This window comes from Odontesthes bonariensis, chromosome 24 (genome assembly GCF_027942865.1).
Source record: "Odontesthes bonariensis isolate fOdoBon6 chromosome 24, fOdoBon6.hap1, whole genome shotgun sequence".
Taxonomy (NCBI): domain Eukaryota; kingdom Metazoa; phylum Chordata; class Actinopteri; order Atheriniformes; family Atherinopsidae; genus Odontesthes; species Odontesthes bonariensis.
In genome coordinates, this window is record NC_134529.1 from 1,636,020 (window position 1) to 1,658,353 (window position 22,334).

Below are 22,334 nucleotides of genomic sequence, written 5' to 3' on the forward strand. Positions count from 1 at the left end.
CAATTCGATTCATGGTGAAGATAAGATAGTGAGGTCTCCAACATCTCCAACAGAAAGGTTCTTTGTTCATTCGAGTTTTCCAATTTTTATGACAAGTGTCTGTTGCTTATTTTTCACTCCTAAAAGCTCTTAAGAGAGTAGAAGTTGAACGTAAATTAGGCAGTTTCTGTCTCTTTTTCCTTTGTGGAAAGAAAATGAAGATCTGGTTTATATCCACAGACGTAAACATCCTCCACAGGAATGTTGGTTTTGTCAAAGTTTGAAAACTTTTAATCCACACGGCACTGTGACTGCTGCAATTCCATGTGATTTTTCTTCATCACAATGTTTTAGGAAGAATCAGCCTTATCCTGGATGAACTCGAGGAAGTCGTGACCACAGTGAAGGATGTGTTTCATGGCGTTCAGGATCAGTGAGTTGATGTCATCGTTCATGTCGGTTTCCTGAGAATAGTTCCTCACTGGGAAGATGCAGTTCATGGGAATTCCCACATTAGCACTGAACTTCTCCATCTGGATTGAATAAATTAACATCAGATGTGTTCACAACTCACAGCTTTGGAGAGTTTCATTAAAGTTGGGACAGGGGCTGAACATGATTATCCTGCAGCAAGAATTGGACCAATCAGAAGACACTTCATGCAGATCCTCTGTTCTCAGGTGGGTTAGGGTTCCCCCCAGAGAACGTTCTCCCTCCTTCTGAACTGATTACTAACTGTTTAGAGTTACAAAGGTTTCAAAGCTGATCTGCAGGCACCTAAGATTAAGAACTAAATGACTGAAGATGATGGTGTAATACACACTTTAATTTAGAATTACAAACTAAACATACCTTTCTTTCATTTTTCGTGACCTGTGGACATCCTTTAAATCTTTAACTTCTGGAAAAGCCAAATCAGTTTTGGTGAGAATGGCCAGTTGAGGAATTTCTGTCAGGACAACAAGTAAAGAAGTAAATAAGTGATAAAGTGACAGAACAGAGCAGTGCTGCGATTGTCTGCATGATATTTGATACTCAGAAGAAGTTTAGTCCCACTGAACCCAAACACAGAGAAAAAAGCAGATTTCTGTTCTCACCCAGACGACTGGCTTCCTCTCTGATCTTCCTGATCTGCAGAGTAGTTATTTGTGTTGTGGAAATTATTGCATTTTTAATGCCTTGAACTTTGTCATTAAAGAATGTTGCAAACTCATTACACTTGGATGTAGAAATGAGTTCTAAAGGCAGTGAAACTGGAGGGTTTGTTAATCTGTTTACTGCAGCAAATAGGACACGAGAGTTGTTACTGCAGTTTTTGATGATTTCAGAAAAATAACTCTCCCTTATTCTACGCAAAGTCTGGTTGAACACACATAGCTTTTCTTTGTAAGTCTCATAATGAACCTGGAGCTTTGACTTGCGCCATTTCCGTTCGGCTCTCCGGCGCTCCCTTTTCTGTGCCCTGACCGACTCTTCTTTCCTCCATGGCGCCCTTTGCCTACTTTTAACCATTCTAACCTTGACAGGAGCAATGGTATCCAAAACATTTAAGAGACTTGATGTGTAAGAGTTCAACAGATCATCAACATCAGAACACAGGGTGTTCTCAAACCTAATCATTTCCATAAACTGTGTCCCTGTTCTGTCATTTATGAGTCTTCTCCGAACAACTGCAGACCCAGCTGGTGTTTTGGGTAAAGTAGATAGGTCGAAGAAAACACAGAAATGATCAGATAAAGCAACATCGACGACATCCACGTTTGAAATAACAACACCCCTTGAAATGAGCACATCTAGAGTGTGCCCTCTGTTGTGGGTGGGCTCAGTCACATGCTGAGTTAGACCAAACATTTCAAGGACAGCAGTGAGCTCTTTAGCTTGCTTGTTATGCGCTACGTCCACATGCACATTCAAGTCCCCTGTTATGACTAAACAGTCAAAAGCAGTGCACACAATGGAAAGTAGTTCAGTAAAATCATCAATAAAACAATTCTGTGGTGGTTTATAAATGGTGATATTAAGTATGGAAGATTGTTCTATCTCCATTTTGAATGACACAAACCCAAATGACAACTTGTGGGTGGGTATATTGTCCCTGAACATGGCACAAACACCCCCACCCCTCTGGTTTTCTCCTGTTTCAGACACAAAATTGAAGTGAGGTGGACTAGACTCAATCAGGACTGCATTTGCTGTGTTTTTGTCGAGCCACGTCTCAGTTAAAAACATAAAATCAAGATTGTGAGAGGAAATAAAACTATTTATCAGGAATGATTTGTTACTTAAAGATCTGACATTGAGTACTGCGTGTTTGAGATTAGTCACTGCTGTACAGAGTCAACTGACTTAAGGAAACCCAATTATTTGAGCAAAACGAGGTTTGATAAATAAAACTGGATGTTCTAACAACAGTCACTGTGGAGAAAAGACAAGAAAGGGCCAAATTGGTAATGGACGTCTTAGAGGCCTGAACAGCTCTCATATGGGAGGGGCAGGTTTCTTTCTGTACCATCAGGCAGTTGGATCATTTTGTAGCATGTTGGCACGAGTTTATCTGCATCTGTATCACAGTGTGTGAGAGGTACAGATGATGAAGCAGGTGCAGTCATGTAGAAAAAGAAAGTACCTTGTGGTCCTGGTTTCACTTTTACTGCACATGAAACTTATTAACCACATAGTTTCTTAAGGTCACTGATTACTGAAACTCTTCAAACAGATTATTTCTGTGGAAATGATCACAAAGCTGGGCTGCAACTATTTTTTCAAGAACTTTAGACATAAAAGGGAGATTGGATAGAGGTCTATAATGAGCCAACACTTCTGAATCAAGAGTAGGTTTTTTAAGTAAAGGTTTAATTACAGGAACCTTAAAAGTCTGAGGTACATATCCTGTCAACAAAGACAGATTGATCAAATCCAATATGGAAGTGTCAATTAATGGGAAAACCTCCTTGAACAGTCTGGTTGGGATTGGGTCTAAAACACAAGTTGATGGTTTAGAAGAGACTATTGCTGTTGTTAGTTCAGAGAGATCAACTGGGCAGAAGCCGTCTAAATATAAATCAGGTTCTAAAGATACTTCTAAAGCTGCTGTACATGATGATACATCACTGATATTCGTGTGTACATGACAATAAAGTAATCTTAATATTAAAACACTTCTAATATGAACGCAGGTCTCAGAATTACAGCTGTGTTTGTCCCTCTTTAATCTTGTGATATTGATATTGTGATAATTGTAATATTTCAATATATTGTGCAGCTCTAAATAAGAGGTGTGAAAACTTTATGGAGCAACTTTAACAGATGAAGAATACTAACAGGAAGGTTTCAGTGTACTCAGTTTGCCCTTCTGATCATCAAAAAGAATAAATAATATATTTAATAAAAAAACACAGAGCTTCATGTTTAAATGGAGATTTATTTTTAATAACTTCTTCCAACTTTTCACTGAGGATACATCGTGATTATAGTTTGTAAATATATTACAGACCAAGAGTATAATTAAAGTAAATTAAAAAAAGATTTACTAATCCCAAAGAAAAACCATCATGTTGGATTTAAAGCCTATTAGAAAGTCATACTGTTAACTAAAGAGTTTTAAATATTTTTCAGTTTCATTCAGCTTCTAAATCTGATATCTGTCCACGTCAGTCAGTACGTTTACATGCAGAGTTAAATTCAGCCGCTGTTACAGCTCAGCTTAAACTGGTCCCAGTATAGAAACACAGGAGGGGAATCCAGCTGTTTCCAGCTTCTTCAAGTTGACATCCAGTTATCCCACAAACCCAAAAAAGCTGGAGGTATACTGGTACCATGTGAAGCAGGGAATTGGACTTCTTCCCGGCTTCCTACCAACATTTTACTGTTTTATGAGACACTCTCTTGTGGTTATTCTGTTGTTATCAGCTCTGACTGTTACATGTGTTCTAATAGTTGAGCTTTGCTGGACAAACCCAATCAGTGCATGTGTCCTGCTGTCATGTAAATGTACTGAATGAGTGTTCAGCACAGGATGAAACTGTTTTAGTAATTCTGTTTGAGAAGCTTTTAATTTTCTTGCTTTTTTATCTGTAACAGCACTCAGAGGAGATTCATTCCTCTTTTTAGGAGCTAAATGTGTGATTATATATAAAATCATGCAGGTTAGGATAACAGATTAATTCCATGTGATTTTTCTTCATCACAATGTTTTAGGAACAATCAGGCTTATTCTAATCAGGCTGATTCTTGGTGAACTCGAAGTAGTCATCAGCACATTGAACAATAATACTGATCCTGGGTGAACTCGAAGTAGTCATCAGCACACTGGAGGATGTCTTTCATGGCGTCCAGGATCAGTGAGTCGATGTCATCGTTCATGTTGATTTCCTGAGAATAGTTCCTCACAGGGAAGATGCAGTTCATGGGAATTCCCACATTAGCACTGAACTTCTCCATCTGGATTGAAGAAATTAACATCAGACGTGTTCACAACTCACAGCTTTGGAGAGTTTCATTAAAGTTGGGACAGGGGCTGAACATGATTATCCTGCAGCAAGAATTGGACCAATCAGAAGACACTTCATGCAGATCCTCTGTTCTCAGGAGGGTTAGGGTTCCCCCCAGAGAACGTTCTCCCTCCTTCTGAACTGATTACTAACTGTTTAGAGTTATGAAGGTTTCAGAGCTGATCTGCAGGTACTTAAGATTAAGAATTAAATGACTGAAGATGATGGTGTAATACACACTTTAATTTAGAATTACAAACTAAACATACCTTTTCTTTCATATATCGTGACCTGTAGACATCCTTTAAATCTTTAACTTCTGGAAAAGCCAAATCAGTTTTGGTGAGAATGGCCAGTTGAGGAATTTCTGTCAGGACAACAAGTAAAGAAGTAAATAAGTGATAAAGGGACAGAACAGAGCACTGCTGCGATTGTCTGCATGATATTTGATACTCAGAAGAAGTTTAGTCCCACTGAACCCAAACACAGAGAAAAAAGCAGATTTCTGTTCTCACCCAGACGACTGGCTTCCTCTCTGATCTTCCTGATCTGCAGAGTAGTTATTTGTGTTGTGGAAATTATTGCATTTTTAATGCCTTGAACTTTGTCATTAAAGAATATTGCAAACTCATTACACTTGGATGTAGAAATGAGTTCTAAAGGCAGTGAAACTGGAGGGTTTGTTAATCTGTTTACTGTAGCAAACAGGACACGAGAGTTGTTACTGCAGTTTTTGATGATTTCAGAAAAATAACTCTCCCTTGTTCTACGCAAAGTCTGGTTGAACACACATAGCTTTTCTTTGTAAGTCTCATAATGAACCTGGAGCTTTGATTCGGCTCTCCGGCACTCCCTTTTCTGTGCCCTGACGACTCTTCTTTCCTCCATGGCGCCCTTTGCCTACTTTTAACCATTCTAACCTTGACAGGAGCAATGGTATCCAAAACATTTAAGAGACTTGATGTGTAAGAGTTCAACAGATCATCAACATCAGAACACAGAGTGTTCTCAAACCTAATCATTTCCATAAACTGTGTCCCTGTTCTGTCATTTATGAGTCTTCCCCGAACAACTGCAGACCCAGCTGCTGGTTTGGGTATAACAGACAGGTCGAAGAAAACACAGAAATTATCAAATAAAGCAACATCGACGACATCCACGTTTGAAATAACAACACCCCTTGAAATGAGCACATCTAGAGTGTGCCCTCTGTTGTGGGTGGGCTCAGTCACATGCTGAGTTAGACCAAACATTTCAAGGACAGCAGTGAGCTCTTTAGCTTGCTTGTTATGCGCTACGTCCACATGCACATTCAAGTCCCCTGTTATGACTAAACAGTCAAAAGCAGTGCACACAATTGAAAGTAGTTCAGTAAAATCATCAATAAAACAATTCTGTGGTGGTTTATAAATGGTGATATTAAGTATGGAAGATTGTTTTATCTCCATTTTGAATGACACATACTCAAATGATGAAAAAAACCCAAATGACAACTTGTGGGTGGGTATATTGTCCCTGAACATGGCACAAACACCCCCACCCCTCTGGTTTTCTACTGTTTCAGACACAAAATTGAAGTGAGGTGGACTAGACTCAATCAGGACTGCATTTGCTGTGTTTTTGTCGAGCCACGTCTCAGTTAAAAACATAAAATCAAGATTGTGAGAGGAAATAAAACTATTTATCAGGAATGATTTGTTACTTAAAGATCTGACATTGAGTACTGCGTGTTTGAGATTAGTCACTGCTGTACAGAGTCAACTGACTTAAGGAAACCCAATTATTTGAGCAAAACGAGGTTTGATAAATAAAACTGGATGTTCTAACAACAGTCACTGTGGAGAAAAGACAAGAAAGGGCCAAATTGGTAACAGACGTCTTAGAGGCCTGAACAGCTCTCATATGGGAGGGGCAGGTTTCTTTCTGTACCATCAGGCAGTTGGATCATTTTGTAGCATGTTGGCACGAGTTTATCTGCATCTGTATCACAGTGTGTGAGAGGTACAGATGATGAAGCAGGTGCAGTCATGTAGAAAAAGAAAGTACCTTGTGGTCCTGGTTTCACTTTTACTGCACATGAAACTTATTAACCACATAGTTTCTTAAGGTCACTGATTACTTTCATCAGGCCTGTTTTATGAACATTTATTTGAAGATAAAAATAACCCAACTCATCAGCACTGAGCAAACTGTCCTCAGTTTATTTAGCTTGTTGCAGATTGTACTTAAATGTTTAACTCTGATAATTACAGCTTACAGATAAGAACCGTTGTAGAGCTGAATGTTTGAGAACCACCTACTTCAGATTACTTTTACTTCCTGTAATTCACAAGGTAAAGAAAATGAGGACAGTTTGATGCATGATGCACTCTGAATCCTGACTGAAACTCTTCAAACAGATTATTTCTGTGTAAATGATCACAAAGCTGAGCTGCAACTATTTTTTCAAGAACTTTAGACATAAAAGGGAGATTGGATATAGGTCTATAATGAGCCAACACTTCTGAATCAAGAGTAGGTTTTTTAAGTAAAGGTTTAATTACAGCAACCTTAAAAGTCTGAGGTACATATCCTGTCAACAAAGACAGATTGATCAAATCCAAGATGGAAGTGTCAATTAATGGGAAAACCTCCTTGAACAGTCTGGTTGGGATTGGGTCTAAAACACAAGTTGATGGTTTATAAGAGACTATTGCTGTTGTTAATTCAGAGAGATCAACTGGACAGAAGCCGTCTAAATACAAATCAGGTTCTAAAGATACTTCTAAAGCTGCTGTACTTGATGATACATCACTGATAATAGTGGTGTTAGATTCGGTTCTTTTTAGTTGGAAGCTCAAGAACGGACCGGAGTATTTCAAGTAAAAATTAACTCTTTATTGATGGCAACAAGGGAAGCGCTGGTTTCGGTATGACAGAACTCTCGCAGGAATCCGTCAGACAGAGCCCCTCATTTCCGGTTACATTTTGTATTTATATGTCTCATTGTTTCACACAGTGGATCTTATTGATCAAATGTGATTGGAGATGAGTAGGCTCTTCGTCATAATCCAAATAATGTCTCTGAGTAACCCAAATAATGTGTGTGTGTGCTTTTTGCACCTGGATCTGAGGGTTCCCTGTTCTGTCTGGGTCAGTCTCAGTTAAGGTCATGTCTCGTGTCTTTCCTGGAAAAGTACTGAGACCATTTAATTTATAATGTCTATAAAATAAGCCAATTTTTACAGTGGGAAGGACTCCATCAATCTTCTCTCTGATAGAAACAATTTTATTAATAAAGAAGCTCATGAAATCATCACTGCTGAGAGTTAAAGGAATACCTGGCTCAGCAGAGCTCGGACTCTTAGTCAGACTGGCTACAGTGCTGAAGAGAAACCTGGGATTATTCTTATTCTCTTCTATCAATGATGAATAATAAGCAGTTCTAGCTTTACGAAGGGCTTTCTTATACATTGTTAAACTATCTTTCCAGACTAACTGAGACTCTTCTAAATTAGAGGAACGCCACTGTCTCTCCAGCTTTCTTGCAGTCTGCTTTAAAGCACGCAGCTGTGAATTATACCAAGGAGCCAGCCTCTTCTGACTGATTACCTTCCTTTTCAGAGGGGCAACATTGTCCAGTGCTGTACGCATTGAAACTATAGTGCTGTCAACAAGAGAGTCAAGTGTTGCTGGAGTAAAGTTTATGTAGTTGTCCTCTGTCATATCTGCACATGGCAGTGAAGAAAAGGATGATGGAATTAACTCTTTAAATCTGGTTACAGCATCCTCTGATAGACACCTTCTATATGTAAATTTCTTCTCAGAAACTGTATAGTCAAGTAATGTAAACTCAAAGGTTATCAGAAAATGGTCAGATAAGACAGAGTTATGAGGGAACACTGTTAACTGTTCACTCTCAATGCCATAAGTCAGCACAAGATCAAGGGTGTGATTAAGGCAGTGAGTCGGTCTGTGAACACTCTGAGAAAATCCAATAGAGTCTAATATAGAATTAAAGTTCATATTCAGGCTGTCATTTTCAACATCTACATGAATATTAAAGTCACCCACTACAATGACTTTATCTGTACTCAGCACTAACTGGGATAAAAGCTCTGAGAATTCAGACAGAAACTCAGAATAAGGGCCAGGTGGACGATACACAACAACAAACACAAGAGGTTTCTGGGATTTCCACTTTGGGAAAAACTGAGAATCAGAGATTCAAAAGAGCTCAAACTAATCTTGGGTCTGGCACTGATTAGTAACCCTTTAGGGCTGCACAATATATATAGTACATAGTATACATAATATCATAGTACAATATAATGTAAATTATCCATATACCCTATATTTCTTATTGGTTGAGTCTGCTCAGTTAAATTTAGCAAAATTCTGTTCATACTGTAGATTTGTATATAGCTAATGTTTATTTCTCTATTTATTTGCTTGTTTTTCGTTTAATTGTTTACATATCTTTTATATTATACGCTGTTGCAACACAATAATTTCCCAAATTGGGATGAATAAAGTATCTATCTATCTATCTTTGTATAAAGCTTTCACACCTCTTATTTAGAGCTGCACAACATGTTGAAATATTACAATTATATTATCAAAATGTCAATATCACAAGATTAAAGAGGGATGAACACAGCTGTATTTCTCAGCCCTGCGTTCACATTAGAAGTGTTTTAATATTAAGATTACTTTATTGTCATGTACACACGAATGTCAACACAAAATTACTCCTCCGCATTTATCCCATCCAGGTTGGCACCTGTTGGGAAGGAGGTGGACTGCCACCCCTCCAGCTGTCAGTCCATCAATCTTTTTTGAGCGGGGGAGTGGGAATCGAACCACCGACCTTCCGGTTATTGGACGACCCACTCTACATTACATATATTATATAATATGTTCCATAACATATTATATAATAATATATCATATATATCATATTATATATACTATATAATATAATATTATGTCATATCATATATCATTTTGAATATCTCCCACTTGGGGATGATTAAAGTGAATTTTATTCTATTCTATATCATATCATATCATATCGTATCATATTTTATATTATATATTATATTATATCATATATGCACAGCACAAAACTTCTAACATTTAAACTTTAATATTTTTTTCCACATTTTCAACAATGTCCATCTAACACTTCTCCTTTCAATAATGTAATGCTTCATTTAAGTAAATTTTAAAATTTTACTTATTCAAACTTAAGAAAACATTTTGTAAACTTATTTACTTTTACTTTACTGTTTTACTTTTATTTCTAACTTGTGTGTTGATGGTTTGAAATAAAGATTTACTTACAGAAGATAGAAGCAGCAGCTCGAACTGGAAACAACATAAAGTAACAGAATGCTGCCCTCTGCTGGAGTTCAGCGTCACTGCAGTGAAAAAATCAGTGTGTGTGTGTGTGTGTTTGTGTGTACTTGTTTGGTCACATAATGGGGACCTTACTGTGAAAGAACATCACCCTCTGGGGACTTCCTGTAAATGTGGGGACAGTCATTTTATCCCCATGAATACAAAGTGATTTTTGAGGTTTTATTTTATGTTTTCAGTCAAAATTAGATCATAATTAGGTTTAGGTTTAGATATTCTGTCGTGAAGATTTGTGTAAATTGCTAGTGTTGAGTTTCCACGGGCAATATTAACCAGACATGTTTGTGGGGTTAGTGGGGTTAGGCTCCAGTGTATGGCGTCTGTCTCCATGAGTGTGACCCTGTGCATGTGTGTGTGCATGTGTGTGTTCAACAGGTGCCAACCTGGATGGGATAAATGCGGAGAAGTAATTTCATGTTGACATTCGTGTGTACATGACAATAAAGTAATCTTAATATTAAAACACTTCTAATAAGAACTCAGGGCTCAGAAATACAGCTGTGTTTGTCCCTCTTTAATCTTGTGTTATTGACATTGTGATAATTGTAATATTTCAATATATTATGCAGCTCTAAATAAGAGGTGTGAAAACTTTATGAAGCAACTTTAACAGATGAAGAATACTAACAGGAAGGTTTCAGTGTACTCAGTTTGCCCTTCTGATCATCAAAAAGAATAAATAATGTATTTAATAAAAAACACAGAGCTTCATGTTTAAATGGAGATTTATTTTTAATAACTTCTTCCAACTTTTCACTGAGGATACATCGTGATTATAGTTTGTAAATATATTACAGTCCAAGAGTATAATTAAAGTAAATTAAAAAATTATTTACTAATCCCAAAGAAAAATCATCATGTTGGATTTTAAAGCCTATTAGAAAGTCATACTGTTAACTAAAGAGTTTCAAATATTTTTCATTTTCATTCAGCTTCTAAATCTGATATCTGTCCACGTCAGTCAGTACGTTTACATGCAGAGTTAAATTCAGCTGTTACAGCTCAGCTTAAACTGGTCCCAGTATAGAAACACAGGAGGGGAATCCAGCTGTTTCCAGCTTCTTCAAGTTGACATCCTAGCCTGGGCGAAAGCCGACTGTTGACTCTGTCAAACAGTCTGGGAAAACCCAAGAGGAATCCGTTTCCATGGAGGGCGGGACCTTACCCAGCAACTTAAATTCATTGGAGTAACGGAGTTCCCTTAACCAATCATAATGTTTAGAAAGGACGTAGGTTATGCGCCGAGGTTCATGCTTACTCTCGCGAGGCTCTAGCTCGCGAATCACGCTTCCCACATCCGCTTTCATTATACCGGTACCATTTGATAAATCAAACTTTTCCCAAAGCCAGTTGGAAGGAGAGCTATGACATCCTTGCCACTAACAATATTGAAGAGGCATTCCTCTTGCTCTCGTTTTAATTGTGTAATGCTCTCCAGAGTTGAGACAACTTCATGGATAGCTTCTGGCGTTCTTCCGTCGCCATGTTTATTTCCGCTGCGGTTGAACTACAATTATATGGACTACAATGGACTCCGCGCGTGAGTTCTGCGTCACCACTCGCAACTGTTTGCTGATTGGCAAAACACTGAGCGAACCGAGGTAGGGGGATTTGGCCAGACTATGTGCGGAGCCAAAATCTTTGGGCAGAAGTACGTAGGATGGCGTCGCCAGGCTATTGACATCCAGTTATCCCACAAACCCAAACAAGCTGGAGGTAAACTGCTACCATGTGAAGCAGGGAATTGGACTTCTTCCCGGCTTTCTACCAACATTTTACTGTTTTATGAGACACTCTCTTGTGGTTATTCTGTTGTTATCAGCTCTGACTGTTACATGTGTTCTAATAGTTGAGCTTTGCTGGACAAACCCAATCAGTGCATGTGTCCTGCTGTCATGTAAATGTACTGAATGTGTGTTCAGCACAGGATGAAACTGTTTTAGTAATTCTGTTTGAGAAGCTTTTAATTTTCTTGCTTTTTTATCTGTAACAGCACTCAGAGGAGATTCATTCCTCTTTTTAGGAGCTAAATGTGTGATTATATATAAAATCTTGCAGGTTAGGATAATAGATTAATTCCATGTGATTTTTCTTCATCACAATGTTTTAGGAACAATCAGGCTTATTCTAATCAGGCTGATTCTTGGTGAACTCGAAGTAGTCATCAGCACATTGAACAATAATACTGATCCTGGGTGAACTCGAGGAAGTCATCAGCACACTGGAGGATGTCTTTCATGGCGTCCAGGATCAGTGAGTTGATGTCATTGTTCATGTTGATTTCCTGAGAATAGTTCCTCACAGGGAAGATGCAGTTCATGGGAATTCCCACATCAACACTGAACTTCTGCATCTGGATTGAAGAAATTAACATCAGACGTGTTCACAACTCACAGCTTTGGAGAGTTTCATTAAAGTTGGGACAGGGGCTGAACATGATTATCCTGCAGCAAGAATTGGACCAATCAGAAGACACTTCATGCAGATCCTCTGTTCTCAGGTGGGTTAGGGTTCCCCCCAGAGAACGTTCTCCCTCCTTCTGAACTGATTACTAACTGTTTAGAGTTAGAAAGGTTTCAGAGCTGATCTGCAGGTACCTAAGATTAAGAATTAAATGACTGAAGATGATGGTGTAATACAAAATTTAATTTAGAATTGCAAGCTAAACATACCTTTTCTTTCATATATCGTGACCTGTAGACATCCTTTAAATCTTTAACTTCTGGAAACTCTATATCAGTTTTGGTGAGAATGGCCAGTTGAGGAATTTCTGTCAGGACAACAAGTAAAGAAGTAAAGAAGTGATAAAGTGACAGAACAGAGCACTGCTGCGATTGTCTGCATGATATTTGATACTCACTCAGATTACTGGCTTCCTCTCTGATGTTCCTGAACTTCTGCACAACTTCGTTACTCATTATACTTAAAGTGTCTGCAGGAACCACACAGACCAGAACCTGCACACGGTCGTTGGGAGTTGGGTTTTTATTGTAATGACGATCACCCTCTGACAACGGAGACACAGGATTGAACTGGAAAATAAATTTAAAATGAATATTTAATATCCAGAAATAGAAATAAAACTCAAAAGAATCACATTTTATTTTACTAAAATCATTCTTACATTGTAACCGTCCTGCACGTGTCCCTTTAAAGCCAGTTTGATATCTTGCACCAGAACACCTCTAGAGGTCCGTTTCACGTGGCAGGTTTAGTGAAAACTCTGAGTTGGTTAACCCTGAAATGAGGGAAACTCTGAGTTTTCCGTTTCACAAAGGGAGGTAACTCAACCCCGAGAAAGAGGGGTAACTCTAGCCTGTTTCACAGAGAGAGGTAACTTAACGTCACGGTCAGTTACCGTAGTAACAGACTCTCTGAACCTAACCTGGTCGGGACCAGGTTTTATTCAAGAAACCTCGAGTTTCTTTCTGTCTCCGCCCTCTTTCAGCCACACACGCCATCTGATTTCCTCATTCATTCAGTCAGCAGAGCGAGTTCTTCTACTTCTATAAGTCCATCAGGCACAGCAGGAGGCGACTTTTTTCACCAACATGTCCTTTTGACAACGATCCCGTGGATGAAGGTGCAGCATTATTGCGCAGAGAAATAAATATTCGTCGGAGATGGTTATCAGACCGCGCATAGATTTTTGCATTTACAGACAATTATCTTTTTGAGCGGCACCATCAGAATGTGTTGGGACAAAAGAAAAAAAAGACGAATAAATATTTGTATGAATAGGCTTAAAAAAGACATATATAGGCCTATTATATTTTATAAAGGCACTCGTGTCTTGGGGGGGGACTCCCTCAGCCACTGGCCTCCCGTTAGAGGTGGCGGTGCTGGGCACCACCCGTTTTATGGGCATCTGCCTTCTTTCTGTTGGCTCAGTAGAAGTCTGTGTTAGTTTAAATAGGCTTAATTATTTAACAGAACATGATATAGATGATGACTCTAAATTGTCCTTCTGAGTGACTGTGAGTGTGTATGGTTGTTTGTCTCGTTTGTCTCTATGTGGCCCTGTGATGGACTGGCGGCCTGTCCAGGGTGTACCCCGCCTCTCGCCCATTGACCGCTGGGATAGGCTCCAGCCCCCCCGCGACCCGACTGACGGATTCAGCGGTGTATAGATAATGGATGGATGGATAATATAGATGAGAAGACATAGTTTATGTGTGTGAAAACAGCATTATGTTGGGAATAAAATAACTGCACAGTCAAATAGCCACTTAATATTTACTTTACAGTGTGAAACATGATCAAAATGAGGTACCTCCATGCCGAGGTCTCACCTGTTTGAACAATGTTTTTATATTTCATCTGCTGCCAAGTGAGCTTCTCCCCCGCGAGATTGCACCTAAATGAAATAAATGAATGGGCTACCATTCAAGCAATTTCCCTGTAATATTATTGTGATTGCAAAGGACTACATTTAAACTTACACTTTTGCTGCTGCTTCTGGTGTTGCACTTATTTCTAAAAACGTATTGAAACTCGCCGGATGAGCGCATTAAGATTTCCAATTCGAGGTTGGTGAAAAACGTAGCCCCTCCTCTTCCCCGTTGCCAAGGTGACTCGTCGAATCGGGGCTCCATTGATGCTGGCTTTTTAAAGTTGTGGTGCACGCGCTAAACTCAAGGTGAACTTACTCAGAGTTGATTAACCTCACTCAAATCAGCGTTTCTGGAACCGAAAACTCAGGGTTTTCTATTTCAGAGTAGATCAACTCAGAGATCAGGAATAGACTCAGAGTTGGTTGAACCTGCTACGTGAAACGGACCCCATGTCCGCTCAAGCCCATGATGTCATTGAAGACGAAAGGAAAGTATGACCAAAGATCCTTTTTTATTCTGTAGGTTGTGTACTGTAAAACATATGCAGAAAATATGTACAGCTTCTGACATGAAATTATTCAGTAAGTTTTTAAAAAATAAATAAATAATATTTATAATATTTAAATAGTATCATATGAAAGGACCAGAAAACATCAAATAACTATGTGAAGATACACCAGTGTAATGACGATCCGAGCTGAAAGTGCAGTCACTGTATGTGTTGTAATCAGACAGACCACCGCCTCCCGCCGCCACGTCGCAGGAAGTCTGGCCGCCTGCCAGACCGCCTCCTGCCACTCGAAGCCGGAACTCTGGCCACATGCCAGAGAGGGCACTGCAGCCACGCCTGTCTGGCCTCCCGTCGGACCGACACCGGCTTCGAGCCCCTCCCTCCCACCCTCAGACTTTTGGGTCGTCTGGGATCCGCCCCTTGAGGGGGGCTGCTCTGTCACGCCACAGGACTTATGTTTTAGGTTACGTTTTGGTTTTTAGTCCATGTTTAGTTTAGTGTTTAGTATGTAGAAATGCATATTTGCTAAAGGGGACTTTAGTATGTTGTGGTAAAAGTGGCTCTTCCCTTTATTTGGCTGCCAATGTGGCTCTTGTGAAATAAATAGTGAGTATCTCTGTACTATAGCAATTGACCTATTAATTCATTGTGCTAAATTATTTTCTCACCTCTTTAGTGAAACTGTCGCCGGAGGTGTTATCCACCAGAGCCTGCCTGTAAGTTCTGCCACGTAGGACAGTTTGGACAGAATTGATCAAACTGCTCTTTCCAGCCCCAACAGCTCCATATAGAAGAATCCTGATCAGCTGACCCTTAGTCGGAGGTTTGTAGCCTCTCACATACTGTAGGGCAGCCTCATTGTCTCTATGCAGGGAAACAAACATCATATTAATGACACTGAAACAACAGACAATAAGACAAAGTAAATAAATAAATAATCTTGTTTTCTGTGGGCTGCAGATTCTCACCCCCATTTAATCGTCCTCCACGGTTCATCGAAAACTAAAAAGCAAAAAACAAATGTAATGACATCATTGCATGACATGAGATTTTCAAATAATGACTTTTGGTTGATTGAGTACACGTACGTGGTGGAGGTGGAGGTGTAGGTGCACGTGGAGGACATTGATGAGGTGGACATTGATGAGAATGATGTGTTCCCATAACTGAAAACAGTTTACTAATGTTCAGATAAATCTATTTCTTCTTTTACAGGACACATTGGTCGCAAACTCATGAAGAAATATATCATGAAACCTTCATCTCTTTTAACAAAGTAACTGTTGATACTGAGAGAAAACTTAAATCTGTGATCAAATGTTTATGATTTTTTCCAATAATCAATAAAAATACCTGAAATCAACATAGAAATATTAAATAAATTTCCCAAAATAAAAAAAATTGGGTAATGAAAATTTTGTTTTGATTTATTTTCAAAATCAGAATCACATTTTAATTTTGTTATTTTAATATTTTATGTAAACATAATGAAATTAAAATGTATGTGGTTCAAACATCAAGAAATACAGAATTCAAACTGATTTAAATTGAACTAAATACTTTGTAAATGAAATAGTAAATTAGTTAAAACAGTAATCATTATATCTAAATTTTAGTCACTCTGATTAAATGCAAAAACACTTGAAACTTGATAAACTCACATTAGATGTTTTTAAAGGAAGTTACATGATTTGGAAACAGACTCATCAGTTTGTAGATGTTTAGTCTGATTCTTTCAGTTTTTCACTGATTGATTTTTATTTTTTATGTCTTTTATTTGACTTTTAATGTTTCATGTAATTTCTGCATTATCGTTTCACTAATATTTTTTATTGTTTTTTTTAGCATTGAACATAATACGTATGATTCGCTGTTAGTTTTTCAGTGTTTATGTGAGCCTCAGATGTGGCTGTTGCAAATTGTCCGGCTGCTGTCAGGAAACTAATCTGAACGAGCTCTTCTTCGTTAAATAAAGGTTAAATAAAATAAATAAATGTAGGACATGAACAAATGGGATGATCGTTCATGTCTTTAAAGGTCGGAAAGAATTTCCTGTTCAGTTCAGCAGATTTCCTTTTTTTAAATGACACACGAGTTATAAACGCTTCACCAGCTGCTGGAATCATTTCTGTTATATGTTTCACAGTTTTAATATGAACACATTTTATTTACACTCCTGTTTGATAACTGGTTTTACAATCTGAGACAAACTGTCACTAATGCAGCTTTGGACATTATAACAGAATCCTACCTTCTCAGAGCTGAGCTGAAGCTTCAGATGCAGACAGACGTCAGGATGTGACTGAGAATGTTGTTCACAGGCAGTTTATAACCCTCCCTGTAGTCCTGGTTTCACTTTCACTGTACATGAAACTTATTAACCACATAGTTTCTTAAGGTCACTGATTACTTTCATCAGGCCTGTTTTCTGAACATTTATTTGAAGGTAAAAATATCCCAACTCATTAAATCAAATGAAATCAAATTTATTTATATAGCACATTTCATGTACAGAACAATTCAAAGTGCTTCACATAAAATAAAAGCATTGCAGCAGGGAGTGGAAGAAGCATTAAAATACATAAAAGAACATAAAGAGAAACAAATAAAATCATTTAAATTAATTTAAAAACCAGCAACAGTCCAGATAAGTTCAAAGATATTTCATGCATAGACATATGAGAACAGAAATGTCTTTAACCTGGATTTAAAAATGTCTCCATTTGGTGAAAGTTTAATCTCCACTGGCAGTTTGTTCCACTTGTTTGCAGCATAACAGCTAAATGCTGCTTCTCCATGTTTAGTCTGGACTCTGGACTGGACCAGCTGACCTGAGTCCTTGGATCTAAGAGCTCTGCTGGCTTTATATTCTCTGAACAGATCACAGATGTAAACCATCAGCAGGCTTTTAAAATCTATTCTGTGACTGAGTGGAAGCCAGAGTAAAGACTTTAAAGCTGCTGTGATGTGTTCAGATCTCTTAGTCCGGGTTAAAACTCCAGCAGCAGCGTTCTGGATGAGCTGCAGATGTTTAATGCTCTTTGTGGGAAGTCCAGTTAAAAGAGCGTTACAGTGATGGAGTCTACTGGAGATGAATGCATGGAGGAGTTTCTCTGGAAACCTTTAATTCTGTTGCTGTTTCTGAGATGGTAAAAAGCTGCCTTGGTGACAGCTTTGATGTGGCTGCTGAAAGTCAGATCTGAGTCTATCAACACTCCGAGGTTACCAACTCGCTCAGTGATTGTAAGGTCCAGAGTCTCAAGATATTTACCAACGCTGACCCTCTTCTCTTTGCTCCCAAACAGAATGATCTCAGTTTTGTCTTCATTTAACTGTTGAAAATTCTCTCTCATCCAGGTGTTTACTTCCTCCAGACACTGACACAGTACGTCTGCTGGGCTGCAGTCGCCATGGTGACAGAGACACATAAAGTTGTGTATCGTCTGCATAACTGTGATAATTGATGTTAAAGTTCTGCAATATCTGACCCAAAGGGAGCATATACAAGTTAAACAGAAGAGGTCCAAGAATTGACCCCTGGGGGACTCCACAAGTCATGGCCACACGCTCAGATTCATAGCTGCCAATTGGAACAAAATAACTCCGGCCTTCTAAGTAGGACCTGAACCAGTTAAGGACCGCTCCAGAAAGTCCAACCCAGTTTTCCAGCCTGTGCAACAGGATTCTGTGATCTACAGTATCAAACGCAGCGCTGAGGTCCAACAGGACCAGGACTGAAACATTACCAGAATCAGTATTCAACCTGATGTCGTTTAACACTTTGACCAGAGCTGTTTCAGTGCTGTGATGACGTCTGAAGCCTGATTGAAAGTTATCAAGACTTCCACTTTCATTCAGAAAGTCATTGAGCTGGTTAAATACAACTTTCTCAATAATCTTAGATATAAAGGAGAGATTAGAGACAGGTCTGTAGTTGTTCATCATAGAGGCGTCTAGAGTTCTCTTCTTTAGGAGTGGCTTAATGGCAGCTGTCTTTAGTGACTTGGGAAAAATGCCTGATGATGCTAAATGTCATCAGCATCATCACTAAGCATCAACACTGAGCAAACTGTCCTCAGTTTATTTAGCTTGTTGCAGATTGTGTTTAAATGTTCATCTGATTATCCTCCTAAATCAGAATATTTGAAAGTCTGAAGAACTGATTTTAACTCTGATAATTACAGCTTAAAGATAAGAACTGTTGTAGAGCTGAATGTTTTAGAACCACCTACTTCAGATTACTTTTACTTCCTGCAATTCACCTTTTTTTTAACCTTTTCAGTAGTGTAGATATGCTCATTCATTTCTTCATCTCATTGAACCGTTTTTATCTCAGTGTTTGTCTGCTTCATACAGAGCTCAACAGAACCATGGACACATCTGTCAGCTGGCATGTTTGGATCTATTTATGGTGAAAAACTGAGCTGAGTGGCTGGTTCAGGCTGTGAGATGGGCTTCTACTGTAATTTAAATGCTTTCACATCAAACTTGGAGTGTTTTTAAAGCAGAGTGTCGTCAGCCTGACTGCAGAGCTTACATTCAGTAAAATGACTTATTTCTCGGGTGTCTAACAACTTGGTCATACAAAAGTTTGGTTTTAACGTCCACTCTTTGTCCTTCTTCATGTTGTATTTGTGGTGTCATAAAACTCTTTAATTCCTGTTAATGGTTATGACTGAATATGTTAACGTTGGTATGTAACATAACACTGAGTCTGCGCAGGGTTTTATAATGAAAAGTTACTGGAATGTCTTTATCTTTATAGTGTCTGACTTCCTGCCTGACTGTTCTGTGGAGATCAGCTGTTCAGAGTCATCTGACTTAAAGAAATCCAATTTTATTTGAGCAAAATGAGGTTTGATAAATAAAACGGGATGTTCTAACAACAGTCACTGTGGAGAAAATACAAGAAAGGGTTAAACAGACAAAACATTTAGTTTATATCCTGGTTTCAAACTCCCAGCAGACATGACCTGATGGAAGCTTTGTGCTGAATAATGATTTCTTTCAGCCAAGAACTTTATGTAAAAGTTTCTTCTTTGCTCATCATAACTGATGTTTTTGGATCACATGCAGCATTTCAATGACAACCTGGTATTTATGATGAAGCAGGTGCAGTCATGTGAAAAAGAAAGTGCACCCTCTGTCAGTTCAAAGGTTCTACATACCAAGATATAAAACATAATCTGGTCGGTAAAAGGTCTTAAAATGAGGTAAATACAGCCTGAGATGAACAACAACACATTACTGAAAGGGATGTGCAGGTTGGGGTTTAGAAGACATTTATCTGGATAGTTCTTTTCATAAAGAAACAATTATATTCAATTCATATTAAATTCAAAAAGTAAGTGATGGATTTTTCAACTTTCATATCTGTGAAGGTGTCAGTTTGGGTGGGTGGTGAGGAAGGATGTGGACTTTCAAAAAAAGCAAACTTGATTTATTTTCACACAAAATAAAGTTCAAACAAAAAGCGCAGCTGAGCCGGATTCAAAAACCTAAACTGTGGAATAATTACTTAACAAAATAAAACACTTGACATAGCATGGATAGCATAGCATAGCTTTTCCTGAAATCAACCACAATCTCCTTTGTTTTGCTGACATTCAGCAGGAGATTGTTGTCTCTGCACCACGTGGTCAGAAGGTCGACCTCCTTCCTGTAGTGGGTCTCATCCTTCTTGGTGATGAGCCCCACCAGAGTGGTGTCGTCCGCAAACTTCACCATGTGATTGGTGCTGTAGGTTGATGTGCAGTCGTGAGTCAGCAGGGTGAAGAGCAGGGGACTGAGCACACAGCCTTGCGGGGCTCCTGTGCTGAGTGTGATGCTGCTTGAGGTGTTGTTGCCGACACGTACTGCTTGTGGTCTGTGACTGAGAAAGTCCAGTACCCAGTTGCAAAGGGAGGTGTTGATCCCCAGCTGGTCCAGTTTACAGATGAGTTGTTGTGGGATTATGGTATTGAACGCTGAGCTAAAGTTTATGAAAAGCATTCTCACATATGAGTCTGCTTTTTCCAGGTGTGTGAGGGCTGGGTGGAGAGCAGAGCAGATTGCGTCCTCTGTGGAACGTTTGGCTCTGTATGCAAACTGAAAGGGGTCCAGGGTGGGGTGGGGGAGGATGGACTTGATGTGATACATGACTAGGCATCCAAAGCACTTCATAATGATGGGGGTTAGTGCCACAGGGCGATAGTCAGTAGCCCCTTTCACACTGAGGAATAACCCGCGTTTAATCCGCGAATTTAGCGTGTCCGCTGTTGCGTTCACGCTGCCGCGTCAACTCGACTTTCAACCCGCGTCGGACGTATGGAGGATTACGTCGCTATCCATTAGGCCAGAGATGTCCTCAGCTAAGAGTTAAGAAAGACATCTATATTTCAATTTGTTACAACCCTCTTAATTATGATAAGTCATGGCACTGGGTGTAACACAAACAAAATAAGTAATACCTCAGTCAGTTGATATCCATAGAAAAGTATAATTTATTTACAATTCTGAAAAGGTAACATAACAAAAGGTCATCCAAAACCACAGTGAAGCTCTTACTCTTCAGGGTCTCCGAGGCCAAAACAACAAACAAAACACCCCCTCTAACTAGGAAAAGAAAAGATCTCTGGCTAAGAGTCAACTTAAAATTACAAGGGCTAAACTCCCTGCCTGACCAAAAACAGGAGAAAAGAGTGATAACAAAAATAAAGGCAGAGAACCCCTACCAGCTTCCACTGTGAAAACAAAACACAAAATTAGTCGTCAGTGACCTAAAGTAAATACCAACACTGTACACCTTCTCAAAACACGATACCCAAACACAAGCACGATCACCAGATCAAGGCCCAGAGGAAAAGGCAAGGGCGGCTTGGCACATCTGAGTGAAGTTCTTAAAGGAGCAGCTGACGAGCTGTAATACCAATCACCTGTGGCAGCAAGGTAGGCCTGAAACACAGGAAGAGGTAATAAGGATGTCTCATGAAGAGAGCTCCCCCCCCTGGAGGTCAGGGACCGTAACACCCTCCCCCATAAAATTTTACATAGTGTAAAAACACAACACCTTCACTAAGCGAACTACACAATGGGATTAACACCACACTCTGGAAAGAACATCAGCTATAACATTCTCAGTTCCTTTCTTATGCCCAAATTATATTCCTGGGCAAGTAAAGCCCAGCGCATTAGTCGCTGGTTGTGGTTATACATGCGGTTTAGGAATACAAGAGGGTTATGATAAGCCAGGATGAGGCTTTTCACATCGTCCTTCTCGTCTCTGGGAAGATATGACAGGTATGCATCTAAGGCATCAACAATTACAGAGTTTGAAAGCCTACCACAGGGATCTTCACACTTTTTCAAACCATCATTGTTGGTAGGTCCAGACACAAGAGAGACTGACACCGGTTGTGGTATCACCTCACAACACAAGTCTTTGGGGTCATCTTCTCTGGAATGAAAAAGCTTCAACATGTTGATATGACACAAACGTGTTTGTCGCCTCCTATCAGGAGTGTGAACGATGTAGTTTGTATCATTTACTTTGTTTTTCACCACATAGGGCCCCGTAAATTGAGCTGAAAGAGACGGACCAGCTGTGGGAACCAGCATGAGTACTTTGTCACCGGGCTGGAA

The 22,334-nt window shown here is 39.2% G+C and overlaps 1 protein-coding gene and 1 long non-coding RNA gene across 2 annotated transcripts; both read right to left on the minus strand.

Annotated features, from left to right (window-relative positions):
* Positions 1–329: 329 nt before the first annotated feature.
* LOC142375630 (interferon-induced protein 44-like) lies at positions 330–14,654 on the minus strand. The gene is made up of 9 exons (XM_075459775.1): positions 14,650–14,654; positions 12,994–13,054; positions 12,730–12,901; positions 12,542–12,639; positions 12,056–12,222; positions 4,985–5,018; positions 4,253–4,419; positions 1,077–1,110; positions 330–512 (listed from the first exon to the last, which is right to left on the minus strand). The coding sequence occupies exons 1-9, from the start codon at positions 14,652–14,654 to the stop codon at positions 330–332; spliced, it is 921 nt and encodes a 306-aa protein (XP_075315890.1).
* Positions 14,655–15,389: 735 nt separating this feature from the next.
* Positions 15,390–15,829, minus strand: LOC142375355 (uncharacterized). The gene is made up of 3 exons (XR_012768938.1): positions 15,803–15,829; positions 15,683–15,716; positions 15,390–15,578 (listed from the first exon to the last, which is right to left on the minus strand). It is a non-coding gene; the product is annotated as an uncharacterized LOC142375355 (long non-coding RNA).
* Between the last annotated feature and the right edge of the window lie 6,505 nt (positions 15,830–22,334).